At 41.9% G+C, this 24,089-nt stretch overlaps 1 protein-coding gene across 4 annotated transcripts in view; it reads left to right on the forward strand.

The window, feature by feature from the left end:
* Lpin2 (lipin 2) overlaps positions 1-24,089 on the forward strand; it is a 66,551-nt gene that overhangs the window by 19,118 nt on the left and 23,344 nt on the right. For all 4 annotated transcript variants that reach the window (XM_075956441.1, XM_075956439.1, XM_075956440.1 and 1 more), the window contains 2 exons: positions 14,529-14,729; positions 23,522-23,617. In XM_075956441.1, the coding sequence (XP_075812556.1) occupies positions 14,538-14,729; positions 23,522-23,617 (288 nt within the window). In that variant the 5' untranslated portion in view covers positions 14,529-14,537. The remainder of the gene's footprint in view (positions 1-14,528; positions 14,730-23,521; positions 23,618-24,089) is intronic.

Raw genomic sequence — 24,089 nt, forward strand, 5'->3', positions numbered from 1 at the left:
TTCTTGTTTGGAAGATATGTTGCTGTGGTAATGTGTCTTTAAAGTGTTCTGTAGCACAGAGTGCTTGGCTGCCCGCTCTCCCTCTTGCCTTTATGCTATCCTTACTCTGTTTCTTGGTGTTTAGTAACTTCCTGCCTAGAGAAGAATGTGGTTGCTTTAAACTGAGAACTCACTTACAGCTAGATTTCAAAGACATGTATTGAGCTCTGTTCTTGCACCTTAGGGTGGTAGTTGAGGGACTAGAAGTCACTTCAGTGTCCTGGTCAAATCTCCTGTAGGCTAAGCTACTATTTGAAACTGGCTTTTGTTTGGGTATGTGATACACAAGAGTGACTATAGGCTTTCCCTCTTGTGACTATAAACAAACAAAAAATGCTGAAGGGGGAGGTAAGTTTGAATGTTTTTAGTCTAGTTTTCTCTTGCTACAAGGTACAAACTCGAACACAGCTTGTAAAGTTGAGTTCTAAAAGAGTCTGCTTTAAGGAAATAGTTAGGTGATATGAAGCTAATATCATTTAACTCTGCCCATGGAGCCTTAGAAAGTGATGCAATTAAATGCTCAGTTTTAGTTTATTGAATTATTTTGGTTTCGTTTTGCACCTGGATCCTAGTATATAGTGCAGGCACGCTGACTGTTCCATAGGTTGTCCTTGAACTTACCATCTTCCTGCTTTAGCTCTTCTGAGTACCATGAAGCCCGGCTTAAATCCTTATTTTAAAGTGAAGCCGGGGCTAGCTAATTTTAGATTCAGGTACTCGGAAGCTCCAAATGAAGGTATTGATGTTGCCTTGTGTCTTCTCATTTAATTTAAATTACCTTGATTTCTTGTTTAAAAAAGCATATGTAGCATGAAGTCAACAAAACAAAAAACAGATTACTTCTGAAATCTGTTAACCTAGTTGATTTTAGTGTTAAAAGTCTATAAGAATGTTTGTGTCCCGTTAGGGGTTTTACTGTGTGATACTTGCTTCTGGATCTGAGATCACTGGTGTCCATATGCAGATGTTTCACTTGCTTGTAACAGCATTATTTGAATATGAATACAAGTCAGATGCTACTGTGGGGGACAACTTTATTTTGAACTCCCTGTTGTAATATAAAGGATACATGCATATGAATTTGTGCACATTAGTCTCAAACATCACAGGAAGGAATGTGACCAGACTTAGTTCTCTGTGAAGTGTTTCTAAAAGTCACTTAACCAGCACACAGACCTGACTGTGTTACAGTACAAGTTCTTAGACGTCTTGCTGCTGGTATGTTTCAAAGGGAAATCAAAGGTATTTGCTTAGGCTGCGTTTTCTTAACAGTCCCCTTTGCCATTGATGTTCCCTGAGTCACCACCCCACCCCAAGAGAATTTTCTTAATGGCCAGTTGCTGGCATACTAGATTTGTTATCTGCTTGGTAAGCTATAATGATTATCTAGGAGTTTGACTTTCGTATGAACCTGGGTGTGTGCAGTAAAGAATCCTGGCTTTTAAACTAAGCCGAGCTCTAAGTGTTGAACCAGGCATATGAATGGATGGATAATAAGACAAGAAGTCCCCCTTTCCTGGCTACCAGACTACTGAGGAAGTGGGTTTGGAGTTCCATTTTATAAGTGTGGCCTTTGCGCTCTCTCTCCCCAGCCAGTCCTGTGATGAGCTGAGGTTTCTCCACCTCAACCCCTTCTGTTTTAGAACTAGTGCTAGGTATTTGCTAGCCCAGCAGAGGTCCTTGCACCTGAGAGACTATTCGAGAATACTTACCTAAAGTGTGCCGTGACAAAACCTCAGGCTGCTAGCTTGGTCTTGAAAGAATTGGACACAACACTCCGAAGGGTCCAAAGTTAAAATATCACCCTTTTAGGAAGACATTTATTTTTCAGTGTTTACGTATTCTAGCATAATTCTACTACGTTACAAAATCTACAAAGTTCTGGAAAAGGAAACTATAGGCTTACATAGAGTTTCTGTGTGTGATATTGCATTTTACCTAATTGAAAAGAGGGCAGATTTTGTTATTTTTCATTGTTTCATATCGTATTCTAGAACATTTCTTTCCCTCTTTCTTGAATCCAGTTTTGTACTTCAGAGGCATTATCTAAATTTCTTATGTAACATCCTGGCCAAAGTTTTTTTTTTTTCTTCCAAAAAATGGTAAAGCAGTCCTGCTGATGTTATTTTTTTTTTAAGGGTAACATCTTAGCTCTAATGAAGTCTTGTTTGTTCCTCGTTGCCTTTGGTGGATCATCTTAGCATTAGCAACTTTGCATCTGGAAGGGAGCTTACCTAGAATCTGGTATCAAGTATGGTATGCAGAAGCAGAAGATGGTGAGTTTGAGGCCAACCTGGGATACCTGGTGAAACTGTCTCAAAATGAAAAACAAACAAAAAACAGATAAAGAAAAAAAAATCACTTAGAATTACCCCTGGGCAAACCTGAAGAGAGAGTTGTGTAACCTCAGAACTGTTATCACCTGCAGAGATTGACCTGAAGGGTCAAAGGGCACAAGAGAATGAGATTGAAGAAGCCATCAGCCATTTATACTCTCACATGCTAACAGAGCATGGCCCATGGCCACTACAGACTGACATTATACGGGAAGAAAGCTTCTCTTTAAGGACAGTGAAGCAGGAAGTGTCCCCTTCAACTTTGGGAACTGTAACTGCCTCCGATCCTCAACTTGAAATCCTGTGACATTTTCGAGTCACATGAAGAGTGCACAGTGCTGTCCCTGTAATGGGGTTGTATTCTGGCCCTAGGCCTCCTCAAGCATTCCTGATGAGCAGCCAGAGCCAGAACCCAGGGCGCGGGATCCCTGCTGAGTTCTGCTGCACTTTCCTTTGCTTACATGCATAAGTGGGTTTATCAAACAGAAACAGTAGGGAGTCTGAGAACTAGTTTTTGTTTTGTTTTTAGCACAAAAAAGTACATTTTCTGTTTCAGAAGCCCCTGTCTGGTTGCCATGTGTCCTCAGTCTCTTCCAGCCTTCCTACTCTCCCCAGTTTGCATAGATTCTTGTTCAGTGAGCGCTGATCAGACATGCTGTTTGGTGTTAGATTGTGGGCATACGTTTTTGACAGAAACACCGCAGAAGTGATTGATCTTTTTAGTGAGTTATCTCTTGATTATTTGATGGTAGTGTCTGCAGAGCCCTGCACTATAAAACAGTTGTCTTCCTCTATGTAAAGTGTGGCTTGGGGATGATACTCAGAGAATGTTCAGGTGTTTGCTTCCCTTAAACTTGTTTTTAAAATACAGCCAGGTTGCCCAAACAAATAACAAACTCAGAATTTCACCAAAACCAGTTGAGTTTTAGTTTTAAGTGTCGCTTTCTTTCTAAAGCAGACCCCGTTCTTTCAGACTTATTGATAATACAATCCCGAGCTCTTGAGAATGTCACTGAACTTTGGGCCTGCAAGTGTTCTAGCTGCCTTGTTAGTGGAAGTGTTATGTACTTGTTAAACCCTATTGGTAATTCATGTAGCGCGTTGCTATCTGAGCTTTCTCAGGCTCCCATCAGATTCAGGGGAAGGGCTATCAACCCACAGAATTCACACAGTTTACACTTTCTCAGTGTCAGCTTCACTTAGCTGTAGTATTTAACTAAGGCTCTTTTTAAGGGGATGAGAGAGGGTGAGAAAATGAAGACAGGAAGATAAATGAGATTGAATGTATCGTTTCCTGGGCCTACAGCCTACATGAATGTTAGTCTGTACCTAGGCTGAGACTGTATTTTGACTATAAAAGAATCGTATTGATTCTTGACTTAAAGGTCAGGGCATAAATAGAATTTCCAATAGAGAAGGATGTTTCAAAAGAAATTGTAAATTATACTACCAGCATATTTGGTAGTTATCCCTGAAGTAGAGGATATGGGTGCAGAAATAGCTTACTAAAATTGGGTGACTTTATGTGAAAGCCAAGGATTGGACTTCTGTGTTTATCTTGGAGATCTTATGGTTATCAATGACCACTACAAAAATAGGTTAGTTGTACAATTATCATATTGTAGTAGAAGGTTTAAGATAGGGTGCCGAGGAAGAAAGTTGAGAACTTGTGCCTTGAAACATATATTTCTGCCTGGCAGTGGTGGCACACACCTTCAATCCCAGCACATGGGAGGCAGAGGCAGGTGGATCTCTGAGTTTGAGGCCCACGTGGTCTACAGAGTGAGTTTCAGGACAGCCAGGGCTACACACACATACAAAAAGCCTGTGTTGAAAAACAAAGCACACACAAACAAATAAACCTTATATTTCTGATCATAACATTATATCTAAGCCTACTGGTAATAAAAGGCCTGTCTTTTAATATGTGCTACCATGTGGAGAATCTTCATTTCTTCCCACACATATCTCAGTAAGTTCTTAGATGAAGTGAAAAGATAGTGGTTGACATGTCGGGACACTTGACTGGACCTGTTTCTCTGTAGCTGCTTTTCTTCAGGTAGGATGCCTATCCTCTGTGGGCCCTGGTTTTCATACCTAATACAGTCCATGACATAACGCCTTGTCTGATGGTGAGAGTAAAATACTCATTTGAGTCATATGTGATTTGTCATAGATGTACATGAAGTATGTATGACTTGTGAGTAAATGAAGAATTTGCGCTTTGACCATTAGGTGCGCATCTCGCATAGGAACATGAAGTACAGTTAAACAAGTAAACTCATTTTGAAAATAATTTGAGAAGAGATTTCTTTAACAAGAAACTCCCCTGAGATTTTAAGATACTGGCCTACTTTGGGCGTGGTCTCATGAACTATAAATGCAGATGAAAAGCATGCCGCGACCCCTTGGCTCCTGGATTTGGTTCCAGTTCCCTGCTCACACAGGGGACTGCTGATCACTGCTTTTTATGTGAGTCCACCCCTAAGTAAATAAACTTTTATTATACTCCATTCTAGGCTAGTGTGGGACTATTTTACTATAAATTGCAACAGAGCATCTTAAGGAAATCTTAACAGTTGCTACAAAAAGTTGTTTTCACACCTACTTCTAAGCAGCTCAGTCCCACTCCTAAGTGTGTAACCAAATAAAACTCTTTACACAAATATTTGTGTTGGCTTTACCTTGTAATTGTCAAGAACAGGGACACCCAGGGGAAAAGGATAAACTAGAGTATAGTCACACCACAGAACAATATGTAAAAGGAACAGACAGCTAGCTGAGCTCGCCTTTAATCCAGCACTCCAGAGGCAGAGGCAGAGGCAGATGGAGCTCTCCTGTGAGTTCTGGGCTAGCCAGTTCTACACAGTAAGTTTGAGGGCAGCCAAGACTACAAAGTGAGATTCTGTCTCTGAAAAAAACAATAAAATAAAACCCACAACAATAAACTACTAATGCATATAACACTGTTAAAAAAATTTAGGTGCATTGTGCTAAATACAAGAAATCACTACATATTCCATGATTGTATTTGTGTATTTGTCAGGAAAAGACAAGACTGAGGACAGAAAACATGCTGGGAAGTTGGAGGAGGAGGGCTTACCACAGAGGGGCAGAGGGGACGTAGAGGAGACAGCACTCTGATTGTTCTATATCTTGATCACTATGATTATATAAGTGCCTTCTTAAAATGCACAGTATCCCAACATCCACGTAACACCTGACACGCTCTTCTGGCCTCTGCACACTCCATACTGACACTTATACACATATAAACAAGTATTACGAAAGAATGAATTTTATTACATGTAAAGTTCATTTTGAATAGTCCCAAGTACAGATGTTTAAAATCTTAAAATATGTTTCAAAACAGATTCAATATAAACATTTAGCTAAAATTTTTCTTAAGCAGGTAATCATTCCATTGGCCAATTTAATAATAATTTGATAATAATAGCTTTCAAAAATCTTAAAAATCCATTACATATCCTAGTAATTTTACTTCTGTTTTGTTTTGTTTTTCAAGACAGCATTTCCAAGTAGTTATGGAGCCATTTCTGGAACTTGCTCTGTAGACCGTGCTGGTCTCAGACTCACAGAGATCCGGTTGCCTCTGCCTCCTGAGTGCTGGGATTAAAGGCGTGTGCCACTGCCACCTGGTATGTAATTTTATTTCTTACATTTCTCCTTATTATTAGCCAAGTTAGATGTTCTCTGTAACAGCATTGGTAACCTGTTATAGTGGACGTGAAGACCAGGAATATTTAAGTTGAGAGATTCGAACTAAATTATAAGACATTGTTCTGCAGGTGGAAATGGGAAAAATGGAGTGACACACTTCTTCCAACAAGGTCACACTTGCTCCAGCAAGTCCAGACCTCTTAATCCTTCAAGTAGTCCCACTCCCTAGTGACCAAGCATTCGAATTTATGAGCCTGTGGGGGCATTCTTACTCAAACCACCGCTTTTACTCAACTGAACCTAGCTAATTTATTTTATAGATAGTGAAAGTGGTCAGTATAGAAGATAGACCTCAGTAGTAATGTCTTCTACTCCCTTAAGGAAATACATTGTAGTGACTGTTATGTTGCACACTGTAATCTCATCACTCAAGGCTGCAGCAGAAGAATCCCAAATTAAGTTATACCATAAACCTAGTCAGTATAAACCCTACCTTTCCAAACAAAAGAACATGTAGAAAATATGCTTTGATGGAACCATAGTTTATCACTTTGCCTAAGGCCCTCTGTCTTCTCGTTAAAAGAAAAAAAAGAAAAAACACAGACAGACTGGTAGCTATCTCAGTGGTAGGTTGCTTGTCTAGCATATGAAGGGCCTGGCTTCAATTTCCAACACAACTAACTTTTTTAAGTAGGCAGCACCTCTGCTGGTTGCAATTGAGCTGTTTGCATGTTAGTTTTACCAGTTGGTTTTTGAAGGGAATATAACAGAGGCCTGGGCTTTTGAAACCTCGGCTATAACAGTGTGGGCATGTGCATATCTTTGACAGACTTTAGAAACGGACTCCCAACAGTCCAGGTGAATAGAAATTTAGGAGAGATGCTGAGAGGGCAAAAAGTTGCACAGATCCTTTAAGCGCGCCTCTAACTGGCTAAAGCCTGTTCTCCCAGGAGGTGTGCTTGGAGCCCCAGACACCAGCTCAAGGATTCTAAAGCTCCCCGTGAGAAAGGCACAGAACAGTGCCTAAGGCTGTACATGTTGTTGTCAGTTTTATGACAGACTAATTGCAGAAGCAGCAAAGATTAGCAGAGACTCTTGGCATTCACATGGGGCTGACTCCCTAACCTGGTTTACCTTCTTAGTCATTAAGTGCTTTTGTGATTGAAGGGAAGTTCTATTTTAGAAAACGGCCGGAATGGTGAGAATTTTGATCATGTATAGTAATTCTTTAAATTAATAGTATAAATGGTAAGAATTTTGATCAGGTATAGTAATTCTTTAAGTTAAACCTTAACAGGAAGTTCCCGGCCACATCTGCCCCTTTTTTGCCCATCTAATCAGATTGGGTCACTCATCGATGCTTACTGCATCCCAACTATGTGCTGGATGGTTTCCTGCCTCCGTCTAGATGGGTCATAATCCTTTCCCTTAGCGTCTGCCCTGAGCCAGCAGCAGCTCTCATAGGTTCTAGTCCCTGTGGATATATCCAGTCTACAGTAGAGCTGTTCCATCTTCTGGCCGTTTTTTGTTTGATGGTTTGTTTGTTTTGTTTTGCTTTGTTGTTGTTTTAAAGGCAGAGCATCATGTAGCCCATGCTGGCCTGAAACTCACCATGTCTCCCAAGAATAGCGTAGAACTCCTGATCTTCTCACCCCTCCCTCCAAAGTTCTGAGATTATAGGTGTGTGTCGGCATGTCACCATGCTTGGATCTCGTCTCCTGTTTATGTTGCTGTGGCTTCTCTCTTCCGAGTCATCCTCCAGTACGATCTGCTGCCATCACCAGATCACCCAGCACCCTTGGAATTAAATTGTCCTAGATCTGAGGTCATGTGCCATCTCACTTTTGCCTTTCAAACTCTATTTCTTTGTCACATGCTGTTGTCTCTACCTGCCAGGACCCCCTCTTTTCCCACTCATTTAGCCCCTTAGATTTATTTCCACACCTAGAACAAGTTTGGATTTATTTCTTGGGTTTTTCTTTTTTCATCCTGAAATCTTTTTTCACTCTGCCAAGCAGATATTTTTTTTTCTCTTTTCTAATCTTCTTAAAAGTCAGTGCATGCCTTTAATCCCAGCACTCAGGAGGCAGAGGCAGGTATCTCTGGGAGTTCAAGGCCAGCCTGCTCTACAAGTTCCAGGACAGCTAGGACTGTTACACAGAGAAACCCTGTCTCAAAAATAAACAAACAAACAAACATAGTCAGTGAAGGGGAGGGAGTGTGACTCAGTGCAGGCCTTACCATCTAATGCTTATGGGGGGAGTGTGACTCAGTGCAGACAGAGCCTTACCTTCTAATGCTCATGGGGGAGTGTGACTCAGTGCAGACAGAGCCTTACCTTCTAATGCTCATGGGGGAGTGTGACTCAGTGCAGACAGAGCCTTACCTTCTAATGCTCATGGGGGAGTGTGACTCAGTGCAGGCCTTACCATCTAATGCTCATGGGGGAGTGTGACTCAGTGCAGGCCTTACCATCTAATGCTCATGGGGGGGGGGAGTGTGACTCAGTGCAGGCCTTACCATCTAATGCTCATGGGGGAGTGTGACTCAGTGCAGGCCTTACCATCTAATGCTTATGGGGGAGTGTGACTCAGTGCAGGCCTTACCATCTAATGCTCATGGGGGAGTGTGACTCAGTGCAGGCCTTACCATCTAATGCTCATGGGGGGGGGGGGGGAGTGTGACTCAGTGCAGGCCTTACCATCTAATACTCATGGGGGGGTGGGTGTGACTCAGTGCAGGCCTTACCATCTAATGCTCATGGGGGGGTGGGTGTGACTCAGTGCAGGCCTTACCATCTAATGCTCATGGGGGGGATGACTCAGTGCAGACAGCCTTACCTTCTAATGCTCATTTACATGGTTTGATACAGACCGTTAGAAGGAAAACAAGACCACTACAGCAACATCACAGGGTGTTCTGTAAGCTGAGACACTGTGTGTCCTGTTCTCTTAGGGGATCCAGGCCTGCTCTGTGGGGGGAGGGGTTCTCTTTGAATCTTAAGGCCTTGGAATGAAGGGAGTGCTCAGGTTTTTGACTGAATAAAAATTAGCTTTTTCCAGGAACGGGCTGGTAGAGCAGGTGTTTAGTTAACAACTGTAAATCTCATGTGTTTCTTAAAGGAATTACAGTTGCTGTCCATAATAGTTTCTAAGTTAAACCTGCAGGGTTTACATAGAAGGACTTATCCTGGGCATGGCTTCTTTTAGACTTCCTTTTCCATTGTGAGAGAATGGCTGGTCTTGGGAACTTTGTGTTCAGGAAGTTACTGGAAGACACTGGGTTTAACTTAGATGCTGTGCACAGGGAATACATGTTTCCTATAGCAAGAGAGCCCCACTCAGCCACACTATGCTGTGCAGGCAGAATAAGAGCGCTTGAGGGTTTGAGAGCAGCAGATTTTACGTGTGCAACCTGTCTTTCTTGTGCAATATTGCTTCCAGATTAAATGATGTTCATGGACATCTGTTCTGTGGTGCTCCTTGTGGTAGGGTGGGGTGGTGGTAAACTAGACTTGGATCATCCTTGTGCTATTCCTTTTTCTTGTTTTATAAAATAATGAAAATTGAAGAAATAAACTAGCAGTTATTGTGGGAATTAAACGGCAGTGCAAAATGAGGCCCTTATTTGGAGGCAGCTTCTCAGGAGGCCAGATGCTCTGTCAAGCTCTCTGCTATCAGTGGTGCTGCTTGCTGTTGACTCTGCCTGCGCTCGCTCCTTTCTGTTCAGTTTGTCACCTCGTTCCTCCTTTGCTATCCTTGCCGTACCAGCTGCTTATACTCTAAACATTTTATGCAACTCAAGTCAGGTCCCTACAAGACGTGGGCAAGTCCCTGGGGTTTGATTTCCCTGCCAGTTCTGGAAAGGGCAGAGAGGAACTTGCAGCAGATGACGCTCTGGGCACCCTTGCCACTGCTCCCTTTTATCATCAAATTCATAGATTATTCTCACCTTTATGTTATCCTGGGTTGGAGAAAAACTGCCAGGATTTAATGTTACAGGAAAGGGATCCTGGCAGCCAGAAGCCAAGGATGACCTCCAGCTTGGAAGGGAACAGTATCCTAACAGCACTGTTGCTGTGGGGGACAGTTTCCCTAATACACAGGTAGCAACTCTGCCCCAGCAGGGGAGGCTTCCCCCGTGAGGTCGTCAGAGTTCTGCACTGCTCTGCTGTGGGGAAGTGTCACCCACCACTCCGCTCTGCTCCAGGAGACTGGCCGCCCTGCCAGAGCAGAAAAAGGTATCCCCAAACTGAACAGGTACAGGGCTTATATAGGCTTTCTTAGGGGTGAAACTTTCTATGGTGGAGATTTTCAGGGTGTGGATTAGTGGGATTTCAATTCCTGAGCTTGAGACAAGCTCAGAGATTGGTTGGATTTCATGCCCAGGAATCGGTTGATTTTTGTGCTCTGGGATTGATTGGTTAGGGGCAAGGTGTGTTCTTTGGCCCTGGTCTTGGGGCCAGGGTTTTCTTTGACTGGCCCCTTTTACCCTACAAGGTTAACTCAGCCTTAGGAACACGGTTTGGGACCCTGAGCTGAGGTGGAACTGGTTTTAGTGAACAGTAGTAGGGCGCAAACTTGTCTCTGTCTCGCTCACAAAATACAGTGATGCTGCCCTTGCAAACCCATGTCCTATTTTTAAAGATTGAATGAGGTGTGTTTGATCTTAAAAAGTACTAAGTAGTCATCAAACAATATGTCCTCTTGGGCAGTCCTACTAATCTATGATTCAGGTTGTTATTGAACCCTTGTGTCTAGATTGTCATAGAAGTGAGAGCAGACTGAGGCATTCTTTAAAGAGTAGGGGTGCACAGCCAGAATGATAAGTGAGACGTAGTTGTGACTGCTCAGAAAACCCCCTGAGATGTGTAGAAGGAGCGGCGGGCTGTGTTCCTGGCACCCGGCTGCCCGCATGGCTAGCTTTACACCTGAAATAACACACAAATTGTATTCTTTTAAACACTACTTGGCCCATTAGCTGTATCCTCTTACTGGCTAACTTTCACATCTTGATTAACCCATTTCTATAATCTGTGTAGCACCACGAGGTGTGGCTTACCAAGAAAGATCTTAACCTGCGCCTGTCTCGAGTGGGAGAATCATGGCGACTGTTTGACTCTGCTTCTTCCTCCCAGCATTCTCTTCTGTCTTCTCCGCCTACCTAATTTTCTGTCCTATTAAAGGGCCAAGGCAGTTTCTTTATTAACCTATAGACAGATGACCCTCCTCCATTAGAGATGCAGTTGTGTCGCTGGAGGGTGGCAGTGTTTAGTGTGACTTCTTGTGTATCGTAAGTAGGTAGAGCTGTTTGGGAAAGTGGTCTCTGTAGCTGGTACTGTCTATTTCGGAGCTGAAGTGATTGCCGCATATGCTGTTTAAGAAGACACTTAGGATGGTTAGAACAGAATGTCATGGATAGCATCTGACCTAAACTAATGTGGATTACACAATAGACATTTATTACAAATCTGGTGTGGCTTAAAGTCCAAGGCTGAGTTGCTGAGAGGTTCAGTGTATGTGTTGGAGTGGGGGCACCTTTTTATAGTCTTGCCGATATCTTGTTATGTCCTCACGTGGCAGGGTAAAAGAGAATGCTGACTCTTGTCTTTCTGTGTATCTAAGGACACAAGTGAGGGTGAGACACTTCTGATCACCTAACCTTGGTTACCTTCTAAAGGCCCATCTCCAAATCCCTTCACTTGAGAGGTGAGGGCCTCAGTACATGGAGTAGGGGTGGAAAGGAGACACACATAAGTGTCCACCCTATAACATCACCTATTTCTCTGACGTTTGAGCTTCCTTATCTTTTAAAATTTATTTGCAGGCATGGTGGTGCACACCTCTGATCCTAGCACTCTGAAAGCAGAGGCAGGTCTGTGAATTTGAGGCTAACCTAGTCTACATAGTTCCAGGACAGTCCAGACCATACAGTGAAATCCTGTCTCAAAATAGTCTACGTTGGGGTGTAGAGAGCTCTCTGAAAGTTGTGTTATTAGATGTATTGTGTAGCTGACAGGTTGTTCCTGGCCATTTCTGGGGTGTAGTACATGGTAGGGCCCTGGCCTCCATACATTTTTGTTTTCTCAGCCTACAAAATATAAACCCAGTGGCTTCATGTCCTCCAAGAGAAAATGAGTTTCTTGACAGCCTGTATTTTTCTACATTTAGCAACTAACTTTTGTACAATAGTTACTTTATGTATAACAGCACAGCTCTTAACCACAGTAATTAAAGTCGTCCTGAATAGATGTTGTTACACTTAATTATGGATTGTATGTACTAGTTGATGTAAGCTTGTTACATTTAGAACATGGTGGTTTATGGCTGATGTTTAAAATTTGCTGTTTTCAGTTTCTTTTTTAAGGTCTATAGTGTGATGGTTTTTTGTTTGTTTTACAAATTGTAACATTTTAGCATTGCCATCCTCAGTCAGTCAGGTAATACTGACTCTGTGTGCCACCCAGCTAATATGTTGCAACAGGCAAAGAGCATGTCCTGAACATTTGTGCTTTACAGAACAGGGCAACACAGAGCGTTCCAGGAGGCAGAGAAGCTCTTCCTGGGAAAGGAGGTGATATGATGAACGACCTCCAAGTGAACTTCATCGGTTCTGGTTAGAGATAATCTTTGCCCACAGAAGTGGAACAAAGATCTGCATTTCATTTCCCTCTAAGTGAGACAAGGACTCTTCCAAACTGTAGACAGACACTCAAGTGGTGGAGCAGTACACAAAAAGAATGTTCAGCATTATTAGCTATTAAAGAAATGCGAGTCATTATATGTTGTTAAAGCTAGAGTAAGCAGTAATGCCACGTATCGTGAGGATGCCAGATAATTTCACCTCCCACCTCCCATTGCTGGTGGGAATGTGAATGGTAGTGTAATCCTGGAAAGTAGTAGTCGGACAGATCCAAAACAGCTAAGCCTGCACTTGCTTTGCTCTCAATTGTCCTAGGCATTTGCCCTAGAATATGAAAACGCACATTCACACAGACCTGTGCGCAGATACTTAGAACTATGTCTTCTTTGTAATAGCCAGAAGCACAGTTACCTGTCCTTCGACAACTAAAGGGGTTTGATTTGGTTTTGTTGTGTTTTGTTTTCATGATAAGTTTATACCATGAAATGCTATGTAGCAGGAAAATTGAATGAGTTATTGATGCAGCCATATGGATAAGTCTTCAAAAAAATATGAGGGAAAGAAGGCAGTCCTAAAAGACTAAATAGTTTATGATGCTATTTATATGACTTCCTTCCTAAAATTACAGACATTTCAGAAATAGAAAACATATTAATGGTTGCTAGGAACTGGGGAGAAGACGACACTGGTTGTGATGTTTTGCTGTGTTCTTTCTCAAAACTCTGCAACCTACACTGGTCTCACAGTAGGAAGACAGTTTGCTAATTCATTTGTTTATTTGGTGTTTTGGAGATAGTTCAGGCTGTCCTTGAACTTCTGATCTAGAAAGGCTAATTTTTAAAAGTATAATCAGTCGGGCCTGGTGGAAATCAAGAGGCAGAGGCAGTGAATCTCTGAGTCAAGACCAGTAGGGTCCTCAGAGTGAATTCCAGACACACAGGGCTACATAGTGAAACCATGTCAAAGAAAATAAAAAAGATGAAGAAGAAAGAGATACAGTGAGATGATCTGTGAGTATTCTGATGGAGCAATGTTTCTGCCACACACAGTGCGTGCTTTTAGCTTATTGATTGGTCTAGCTTATGTATTGATAGTTCGTTTGATTTTTTTCTTTCTTTCTTTGTTCAAGAAGTAATTACTGTTAGATACAGTGGCACACACCTGTAAGCCCAGCATTTGAGAGGCTAAAATAGGATTTTATTTGGCCTTGAGTTCTAGGCCAATTTAGGCTACAAAATGAGACCCTGGAGAGAGATTGGCCAGTCGTGGTGGCATAGCCTTTAATCCCAGCATTCAGCAGGCAGATCTTGAGCATTCACAGATCTCTGTGAGCTCAAAAGCTACCTAATCTATCTCTCTGGTTTTGGGCCAGCCAGGACTACACAATGAGACTCTGTCTCGATAAAGTAAAAATTTAAAAATTGTGTATTTGATGTATGCATAACCAGGGCCTTTTCTGCTTGGCTGCTGTGGTCAGAGTGGATGCAGCAGGGTCCAACACCGTGCGTGGCAAGACTGCAGCTGTGACTGTTCTTCAGTTGCTTCTCTTCTGGTCCTGAGCTGTTGGTGGAAGGAGATAGAACAGGTGGGCTCCCTGGTGACAGCGGGCCCCACCCTGGGAGTGTAAAAGGAAATGGAACTTCCGCAGCCCCACCTAGAGGCAGGCTCCCAGTCAGAAGTCTGTCCTAGTGATGTGTGACCCACAGCAGCAGCAGCAGGAAAGGAATGGGCCCGGAATAGCAAACAAGTGTGTGTTTAATTAAAACTTTTTTTTTGGTCATTTTATTAGTTGTCAACCTCAGTGCTGACATCATCTTCATTTTCTTGCAGTCTCAAACCATGAATTATGTGGGCCAGCTGGCTGGGCAGGTGCTCGTCACTGTGAAGGAACTCTACAAGGGCATTAACCAAGCCACGTTGTCGGGGTGCATCGACGTTGTCGTGGTGCGGCAGCAGGATGGCACCTATCAGTGCTCACCTTTTCACGTGCGCTTCGGGAAGCTGGGGGTCCTGAGGTCCAAGGAGAAAGTGGTGAGTGCAGGCCCAGCCGTGAGCTGCCCCTCCTTACTCTTTTTTCTTTTTTTAAACTTAAATGCTATTGAAGAAAGTGGTAAGGAAACATTGCTTTTGAAGTGGCTTGTAAATTCAGAAGACTGTTACAGGAAGTTTCTCCAAATGAGAAAGAAACTGAAATTATGAAGATAATCCTACATGTTGAAACTCAGAACCAAACTGAAGCTATGTGCAAACAAGGAAGTTGGGCTTGTTTCAAAAACGAAATTATTTCCTTGACTTAAGACAGCACTTTAAAATAGTATAGGAGCAGTAAGATGATTCAGTGAGTTAAAGCTTTTGCCATCAGTCCTGAGACCACATGGTAGAACAAGAAAGCATACTGAAAAGTTATTCTCACCTGTACCCCACGTGTGCCCCGTGGTTCACATTTACATTAAAATCTTCATAAAAGAAAATAAAATAGTGCAGGCTAGAGAGCTAGCTGCTCAGTCAGTGTAGTATTTGCATAGATATGCAAAGCCTTGGGTTCAGTCACTGTCACTGCACAAGTGGCCAGTGCCTGTCACCTAAGCACTGAGGACATGGATGCAGAAGGACCATAAGGTGAGGATCAAAGCGAATTTGAGAAACAGGAGAGAAAACCTATTGTTGTTTGGGAGGGAGGGAGAGAGGGAGGGAGGGAGGGAGGGAGATAGGTACGTATGAGTAAGTAGACTAAGCTCATGTAATCAGGTGTAGATTATACTTGTTTAAAAGAATTTAATTCCCCAATTGAATGTTTGTGTTTTTCCTCTTTTGCTTTTATTGGGGGGGGAGTGTTGTTTTAGTTTTTTTGTTTTTTTTTTTCAATATCCTTTCCCTGCCTCGAGTATCGGGAACTAGGGAGGTTGTTTCAATGCGTATGTTGTAAGTTTTAAAATTGAGCTAATTATAAAACTTTCAGAGTATGGAGTCGGCAACTCTTCACACCCACGCTATCCACCTGGCTCACGCCAGCCGCTCTCACTAAGGTTGTGGAGCCCTGTGAGAACCCTGCCCCTCTTCCTGGTGCAGGGGGAAATGCATGTGTTAAAGACTAACATGTATAAGTTAAGAGTGATGAGGTTTTTGTTGATAATTTTTGGGTACACATTTCCCTCTGCTTAAGCTTAGGTTTTTTTCTTGTCCCAAAATTAAACCCCCCCCCCAGAAAAAAAGTCCTTTCTGAGTGTCACAGAATTATTTTCCACCATACCTTGCAGACCAGCCGTTGCTTGATCACCTTTGGAAAGCAAAAGCAGCTACAGTTCTACTTCCTGACTTGGTAGCTTCCACTCTAGGGCAGCACTGTCCAGCCATAGTTAGTGCCTTGATATTTGTTTTCTTTGTAGTTTTGTTTTGTTTTTAGAGACAGGGTTTCTCTGTGTAGCTCTGGCTATCCTGGAACTCACTCTGTAGCCTAGGCTGGCCTTGAACTCACAGAGTGCACCTGCCTCTGCCTCAGAATGCTGAGATTAAGAACTGGGATTAACCGTTGGTTTCTTTGTTTTGTTTGTAGTGACACTGTTAGTGCTTTCAGATTGGAACTATTTGGGGGTACTCAGACCATTCGTTTATGCCCTGAAGTTTCTCATTGGGTGTCCAAGGATCTGTTTGTAAAATTTCTCTGGGTATCTTCCCAGCAAATTCTCCCCAACCACACTCCATCCCAACACGCCCTGGAACCAGGTTTCTAATTGATAGGTTGCCTTGGTTTTTGGCCTAGCAGAGCAGAGATGCAGAAGATGTGTCTAAGCAGTGTCCCCTGGAAGTGATGAGGAACTGATGGGTGCATTCTCTGCGTGCCTTCTCATGGGGTTTGATTTCTTTACCAGGCCACACAGTTAATTCCATTATTAAATACCCAGTCAAAGTTAAAAACCCGAGTACTTGTAGGAGCATACTACACAGGCACAATCCTATTCCTTCCTTTATATCCCAGAATCTCAGGGGGCATATTAGGGAAGAAATCTGTCCATTTTATTTATCATAAAACAGCCTTCTTATGGCAGGAAAACATAAGCCATGTCTGTGTTAAGACGCACTAGTTGTTGTATTAGCCTGTTGTCTCACGTCTTTTGGGATTAGGGTCAGCTATTTATTTATTTTTTTAAAAACTGACTCTAAATTTTCAGACATGGTGACACCTGAGAAATGGACCTGAAATCCTAAGGACCTTAAAAGTACTACCTAGGGAGGCAGTCATTTTCCATGATTTGTTGGCATTTGATAGAACACCAGCACTTCTACTAATCCCAGAACTCAAGAGTTTAAGAAAGCAAACTTTGTGTTGACCTTTCACAAAGTCAATATCATGGTTATTTATCAAAGGAAAATACCCAGTGTATTGAAACTGTCCCCAACATGGGTGATAAGAGACTGCCTCCTGCTCTCATAAGCAGAAAAGCCAAAGTCCAGGGGCATCAACTTCAGTCAGTGCTGTTTTAGAAATGTTTCAAAATTGCTACCAGAATTCGATTCCCCACCTCAGAGTGCTGCCTCTGAGTGAGTTTTTCTTTATGCCAGAGAGCAGCCAGTGCTTCCAACCTTACCTCCATTAGCTCAGCAGACACAGGAGAAATCCTTCCTTTAGAAGTCCTGGTGTTTGCACTTGGATGTAGACAGAAGTCTCTGTCCTGCCTGGTCCTGCAGCCATTCAGTCTCAGAGAAACACACAGAGGCTTATATTAATTATAAACTGTTTGGCCTGTTAGCTCAGGCTTATTATTAACTAGCTCTTGCAACTTAAGTTGGCCATATTCTTATCTTTGTTTAGCCATATGACTTGGTACCTTTTCTCAGTGAGGCATTCTCATCTTGCTTCCTCTGCATCTGGCTGACTACTGCATCTCTCTGCCTTTACTCTTCTCAGAATTCTTAGTCTAGTTGCCCCACCTGTACTTGCCTAGCTACTGACCAGTCGGTGTTTTATTAAACCATTATGAGTGACAAATTTTTACAGTGTATGAGAGCACTTGAATCACATCCATCACAGACCTGTCACTGCAACTGGGAATGGAACATGTTGATTGAGCTGGGAACACAGACTCACCGTCACCAGAATCCACCTGAAATGTAGAGTCTGAAATAAGGGTGGACAGATTCCCAAAAGATATTTAGAGATATTCTCACCCAAAGAGAGCATGCCAAAACAGATATTTAGTTATTAATCCATTACTTGTGTGTATCTTTTCCATATTAACACCAGTTATATACATTGAACAAGACTAAACCACTGTAAGGAAATATAACTCTGAGAAAGAAAGTCATTATTTTAGCAGACAGTTTTACTAGAATTTGATCTATCAGATTGAGAGTCCTCTTTAAAATAGGAACCTTGGTAAGCACTTGTTCTACCTCAGTGCTTCTCTTGGTTACTGTTGATTGCTGTGAAGAGACTGAAGAAGAGAACATTTAATTAGTGGCACATTTTTAGGGGGGAGTTCACGACTATCATGGCAGGGATCATGCAGCCAGGCTGGCCTGGCGCTGGAACAGAGCTTGAATTCCTATCCACAAGTTGGAGACAGAGGCCTGGCCTGGCTTTTGAAACCTCAAAGCCTACCCCCAGTGGCACACCTCCATCAATAAGGCCACATCTCCTAATCCTTCCTAAATGGTTCCACCAACTGGGAACAGTGCACATGCACACACCCACATACACATGAGCAAATGCATTAAATTTTTTTGCCTAAAAAGTTTTTGCATATTCATTTAAGTGCACTCAATATTGGCACAATCTTATATACATTTAAATTTTTGGAAAGACAAAGCTTCATTTATCCACAAATCAAGAGAGTTAGATAGTGAGTATATAGAATAATGTATTTGAAATATAAGATAATGGCTGTGAAGTGTTAAGATGATACCTAAATAATTAAGACTTTGAATATTAAAAAATAATTATTTCATTTCCTATCTTTGGGTTAAATTAATAGCATCTAGAAATGAAAAATTTGAAGAATATCCATGTAAATTATTTTTATTAAAGACGATATTAGTATTAGTAATTTCATTTAAATAAATATTTACCTTTTTTTTACTTTTAATGCATATATGTGTCTGTATATATATATATACCTTGTGAGTGTAGCTGCCTGAGGAAGTCAGAAGAGGGTGTGTGCTTGGAGCTGGAGTTAAAGCAGCTGTGTTCGGTCTGACCTAGGTGCTGGGAATCCCACTGCTCTGGTGCCTTACCTGTTGAGCTGTCTCTTCAACTGTTGTTACAGTGTTTTAAGTTAGTAATCATCCTTCTGTCCTTGTAGAGGAAGCTGCTAGGCTGCGAGGACCTCAGAAACATACTTCCACCCCTTGGTTTCTTGGCAGTAAATATTCTCAGTAATATAAAATGTTAAGAAAGCTGACTAAACATTGGGTCAGTGGGTAAAAGCACTTGCTGTACAGAGTGGTGGATGGCCCATTTGTGATCCCAGCATACTGGAGGTACAGATGGAATCCCTGGAGCAAGCTGTCTAGGTACACTAATCAAAGTGCTCTAGGTTCCAGAGAAATCTTGCTTCAGTTTATAAAGTGTAGAACAGCCAAGAAAGGCACACAAGGTCAACCTTGGGCCTCTTCACGGAGGCTCACTAGTGTATGTATACATAAACACACACAGAGACACACGCAAATGTGGCCATTTCCTTTAAGAGGTAAAGAGAGAATGTGTTTGTGTAGGATAATTACTGTATTATTAACTGTCTGTGATATTTAACCTTTTTGGGTTTGTTTTTAATTAACACATGATAAATTACATATACTTAATTCATGACACGTTTTAACCTCTGTTTTTAGCATGCAAACCATCTCTACAACCAGGATGAGAAACGTTTTGTTGTCCTGTCTCCTTAGTCTCCTCTAGTCTCCAGTGGTTTCCCATGCCTTTGTTTCTTACGGTATTTTATAACATTGTTTGTATGTTTGAAACAGGATCTCACTATGTGATCCCAATTGGCTAGTAGCTCTGTATATAGCCTGGGCTACCTTCAAATTTACTCTCTTCCTTCTTCGTTCTCCTGGTGTGTCATGCTATTCAACTTTCATTTATTTATTCAGTTATTTATTGTTTGTTTTTTGAGATGGGTCTTATTTTGCAAACAAACCCTGGCTGTCCTGAAATTTGCTGTTTAGACCAGGCTAGCCTCAAACCCATGGAAAACCACCTGCCTCTGCCTCCCAAGTGATAATGATTAATTTTTTAAATCCTTTTTTTTTAAATTAATTTTTGGCTTCCAGGCAAGTCACAAAATTAATTTTTTTTAAAAAAAAATCTTTTAGGTGGGTGAGAATGGTCAGTAGTGACAGTGCTTGTCATTCAAGCCTAAGTTCATCCGCGGAACCTGGTGACCCAAAAGAATCAACTCCAGAAAGTTGTTCTTAAACCTCCAATATTCAGAAATAAATATAACAGTTTTAAGAAATAAAAGTTAAAAGATTCTTCTGCATAATATATTTTCCTTAATGTTAGTACTTCATATGGCCATTGTACTTGTGCCAAAACCAGAAATGTGTGCCAGCATACGCTGTCAACCAGACCCATCACCCGGATTTCACTGGGCTTTCTAGGACTGTCTGCTGTCTGCTCCACTGTCCTTTCCAGTGTTGATCTTGTACTGCATGTCCTTGATGCTCCTCAGTCCTTCCCTGAGACTGTGCAGTAAGGAATATAGGGACACAGAGCTCTCTGTGGAGATGCTCCTTTGGAATATCAGTTCAGAATGATGCTTACTCTTCTAAAGCACACTCCTCTGCACTGCGTGTCTCGTTACTGTCGACACTCACTGTGCGTCCCTGATTCACGGTGTCTGCTAGGGTTGCTCCACCACAAAGCCCCTTGTAGGAAAATGTTCTGTTTTTCTCCTCATTTGGCTTACTGCACAAATATTCACATTTCCCATAATCGTTCAACACATAAATTTTAGCGTACATTGATAAAATTTATCTACAGAATTATTAATGTGTGTACCTGTGATTTATCTTTACCTTTCTTATTCCAGTTCTTAATTTAAATTTTATATTAAGGGCCATCTTTATCTTTATGTCTATTTTTCAGTTACTCCATTGCTCTCCATGTGAATCCATAGTATTAGTTTTACAATATAGCTTTTGCCTTATCCTTATAATTTTAGTTATTTAAACTGACATATTTGTTCCTTCTTCCATATGGTAGTCTAGGAAAATCTTCCCTGCTTTGGCCTTAGAATCATTCATTTTACGTGTCCAAAGTGCTCTGGTTGCTTTTAACTCAATTAGTATTTAAAAGCAATAATCTGACCACAGATTTTTCTCATTACTTCTAAGATTTTTCTCATTACTTCTAAGATGTCTCAGGTGGCAAATCAGGAAAACAGTCTAGATGTAGGCACACACGCGCATATTTCACCCAAGCTTATGGTTCCTGTAGTGAGCTGTTTCTTCTGGAATGTTCAAATTTCATTTGAATTTCTCTTTTTTTATATTTTCTGTTTTGAAATTATAATTAACATCATTTCCTCCTTCCAAACCCTCCCTGATACCCATCCTGGCTTTCTTTCAAATTCATGACTTATTTTTCGTTTTGGTTTTTCAAGACAGGGTTTCCTTGTGTACCCTTGGCTGTCCTGGACCTCGCTCTATAGACTAGGCTGATGTTGTGGAATATTAGTTTAAGATGTGTTTCATTTGTTTATGCTGTGGAACATTTGTTTAATGATGTAAAGATGTGTTGCATTCTCTTATGTTGCATTTGTTTAACTCTGTAAGCCTGTGTTACTTTGCCTGTCTAAAACACCTGATTGGTCTAATAAGGAGCTGAACAGCCAATAAATAGGCAGGAGAAAGGTTAGCCGAGGCTGCCAAGCAGAGAGATTAAGTAGAAGGAGAAAAAGAGAAGGATTGAAAAGGACATCAGGGACAATAACACAACAAGCCATACAGTAAGAAAGAAAAGTATATGAAATAGAGAAAGATAAAAGCCCAGAGACAGAAGGTAGATGGGATCATTTAAGTTAAGAAAAGCTGGCTAGAAACAAGCCAAACTAATGCTAGGTATTCATAAAAAGAATAAGTTTCCATGTGATTATTAGGGAACTGGGTGCCCCACCACCACCGAGAGAATAGAGGGGGAAAAAAACCAAAACTACAGGCTGGCCTCAAACTCAAATCTGCATGCCTCTGCTTCCTGAGTACTGGGATTAGAGACATGGTGCCACCACTGCCTGGCTGATTCTTGATTTCTTTATTCACTCATTGTTAAATTCGTGTGTGTGTGTGTGTGTGTGTGTGTGTGTGTGTGTGTGTGTGTGTGTGATCTGAAACAGTCTGTATAATGTTATTTGTGTGTATGTTTTCAGGACAGATCATGATAAGTCTGGAGAAGACTTTCTCACACTTAGCGTCCGTAGTTGCCTGTAGTTGCCTGTTGCAGGTTGAAGCCTCTCGTCTCCCCGCCCACACCCACATTAGCATGTACACATACTACAGTGTTGTTGTCTTTGTTCATCTTGTGCTGGTGAGCCTCATGTCACCTCTAACATTCCCAGGAAGCACAATCTTACAATCTCCCTGCCCCTCTCCTGCAATGCTCCCTGAGTGCAAGAGTTTGTGTATACATTGGGCCTGGGCTCCACAGCTCTGCATTTGGGAGGTTGTGGACGTTTCTTTGATATGGACTCACTTTCCAGGTGAGACCTTGGGAAAGCTGAATTTTTCTTACATCGCTATCAGTTCTTTTTTTTCCCCCGTGTTTTCTATCTTGGCCAATAGTTTCCTTCTTGAATTGTTCATTTTTATAAACTGTTACATGAGGTCTGGAGACATGGTTCAGTCAGTGAAGTGCTTGTTCTACAAGCATGTGGAGCCAAGTTTGATTCCCCAGAACCAGTGTAAGTACTGGGCATGGTAGCATGTGCTTGTTCGTGTCAGCTCTGGGGAGACAGACAAGCAGATTCCTAGGCTTTCTGCCTAGCCAGCCTGCCCTGATCAGGCAAGCCCAGGTTCCAGTGAGAGGCCCTGTCTCAAGAAAGATGAACAGTGCCTAACGGACTCACAGCCTGAGTTTGATCTCTGGCTTCCATGCACACACATGTGCAAATGCACCACACATACAAAGATATACATACATGTACGCACATATACAAAAGTTAGATAGCTATAACCACATGCCCCCAAGCTTTGCTCTGTGGCTGACCTGAATAACAAAGCGCAGTGCCAGTCACCAGCAGACTTCGCAGAAGACCAGTGACTGCTCATTGGTCCTTACAGCATCTGTTGTTGCATAGTGACCTGGGATAAAAACCTAGCAGGGAATTCACACAAAGCTCAATACGAGGGTACTGAAACATTTTAATGTTTGAATTCTGTGAGACAAGCCCTATTATGCTGTCTATAACTTGGGAAACACAGAGATGTTTGTTAACAATATTTCTCACATTTTGCAATATTCGGCAGGTTAAGCTGGGCGTGGTGGCTCAGACTTGTAACTGCAGCACTTGAAAAATCTAAGCCTGAATTTTGTGAGTTCAACAGCAGGATAGGCAACTTAGCAGGACCCTGTCCCCCAAAGAGAGAAAGAAAAGAAAATCTAGAGACTAAGCAATAAATTTTAAAGTGCTGTGAAAACATTTCTTTCGATTCTCTCCCAGTACCCAAGTTTATTTCTTTCAGGGGTGGACTCGGGCTGGTAACAGTGTTTCTCTGGGCTATATCTCTAGAAACCCAGTGCTGCATTTGGCGTGTGAGCCAAGAATTGAGGTTTAGGTTAGCCTAGATGAAAGGTTCTTTGTGCTGAATTGTGTGTGCTTCCTCCCTAGATTGATATAGAGATCAACGGCAGTGCGGTGGATCTTCATATGAAATTGGGTGATAATGGAGAAGCCTTCTTTGTGGAGGAGACTGAAGAAGAATATGTAAGTCTCGAAGGTCACATTGTGCCGGCTTCTAGAACACGTCTCAGAACAACTGCTCAGCTCTTCCCATGCTTGTGTGGATGATTGTTACTGCCTAACAGGCTTTCTTTACATGTTGAACTAAACCCAAAAAAAGCTGACACCAGCTTTCAGGGTTTGGAGACTGTCTAGTATCAAAGGGCTTTCCTACTTCTTGTTCACTAAAGCTTATGACTTGACTTGAATTCATTCAGCTCTGCCTCGAGATGGATCTCTTAAACTGTGTGTGAGTATGTACATATGTGACCTTTAAATTCGGAAGACATGTGTACAGGGCCAGAGAGATAGCTCAGCCGGTAAAGACACATTCCAGATAGGCAGTGTGACAATGTGAGTTTGGTATCTAGAGCCATATAAAGATGGAAGGAGAGAACTTCTCCAGAAAGTTGTCCTCTGATGCCGTACTGATGCTGTGCCACCCACCTGCCCCCCC

Source organism: Microtus pennsylvanicus, chromosome 22 (genome assembly GCF_037038515.1).
Source record: "Microtus pennsylvanicus isolate mMicPen1 chromosome 22, mMicPen1.hap1, whole genome shotgun sequence".
In the NCBI taxonomy this organism is placed as follows: Eukaryota; Metazoa; Chordata; class Mammalia; order Rodentia; family Cricetidae; genus Microtus; species Microtus pennsylvanicus.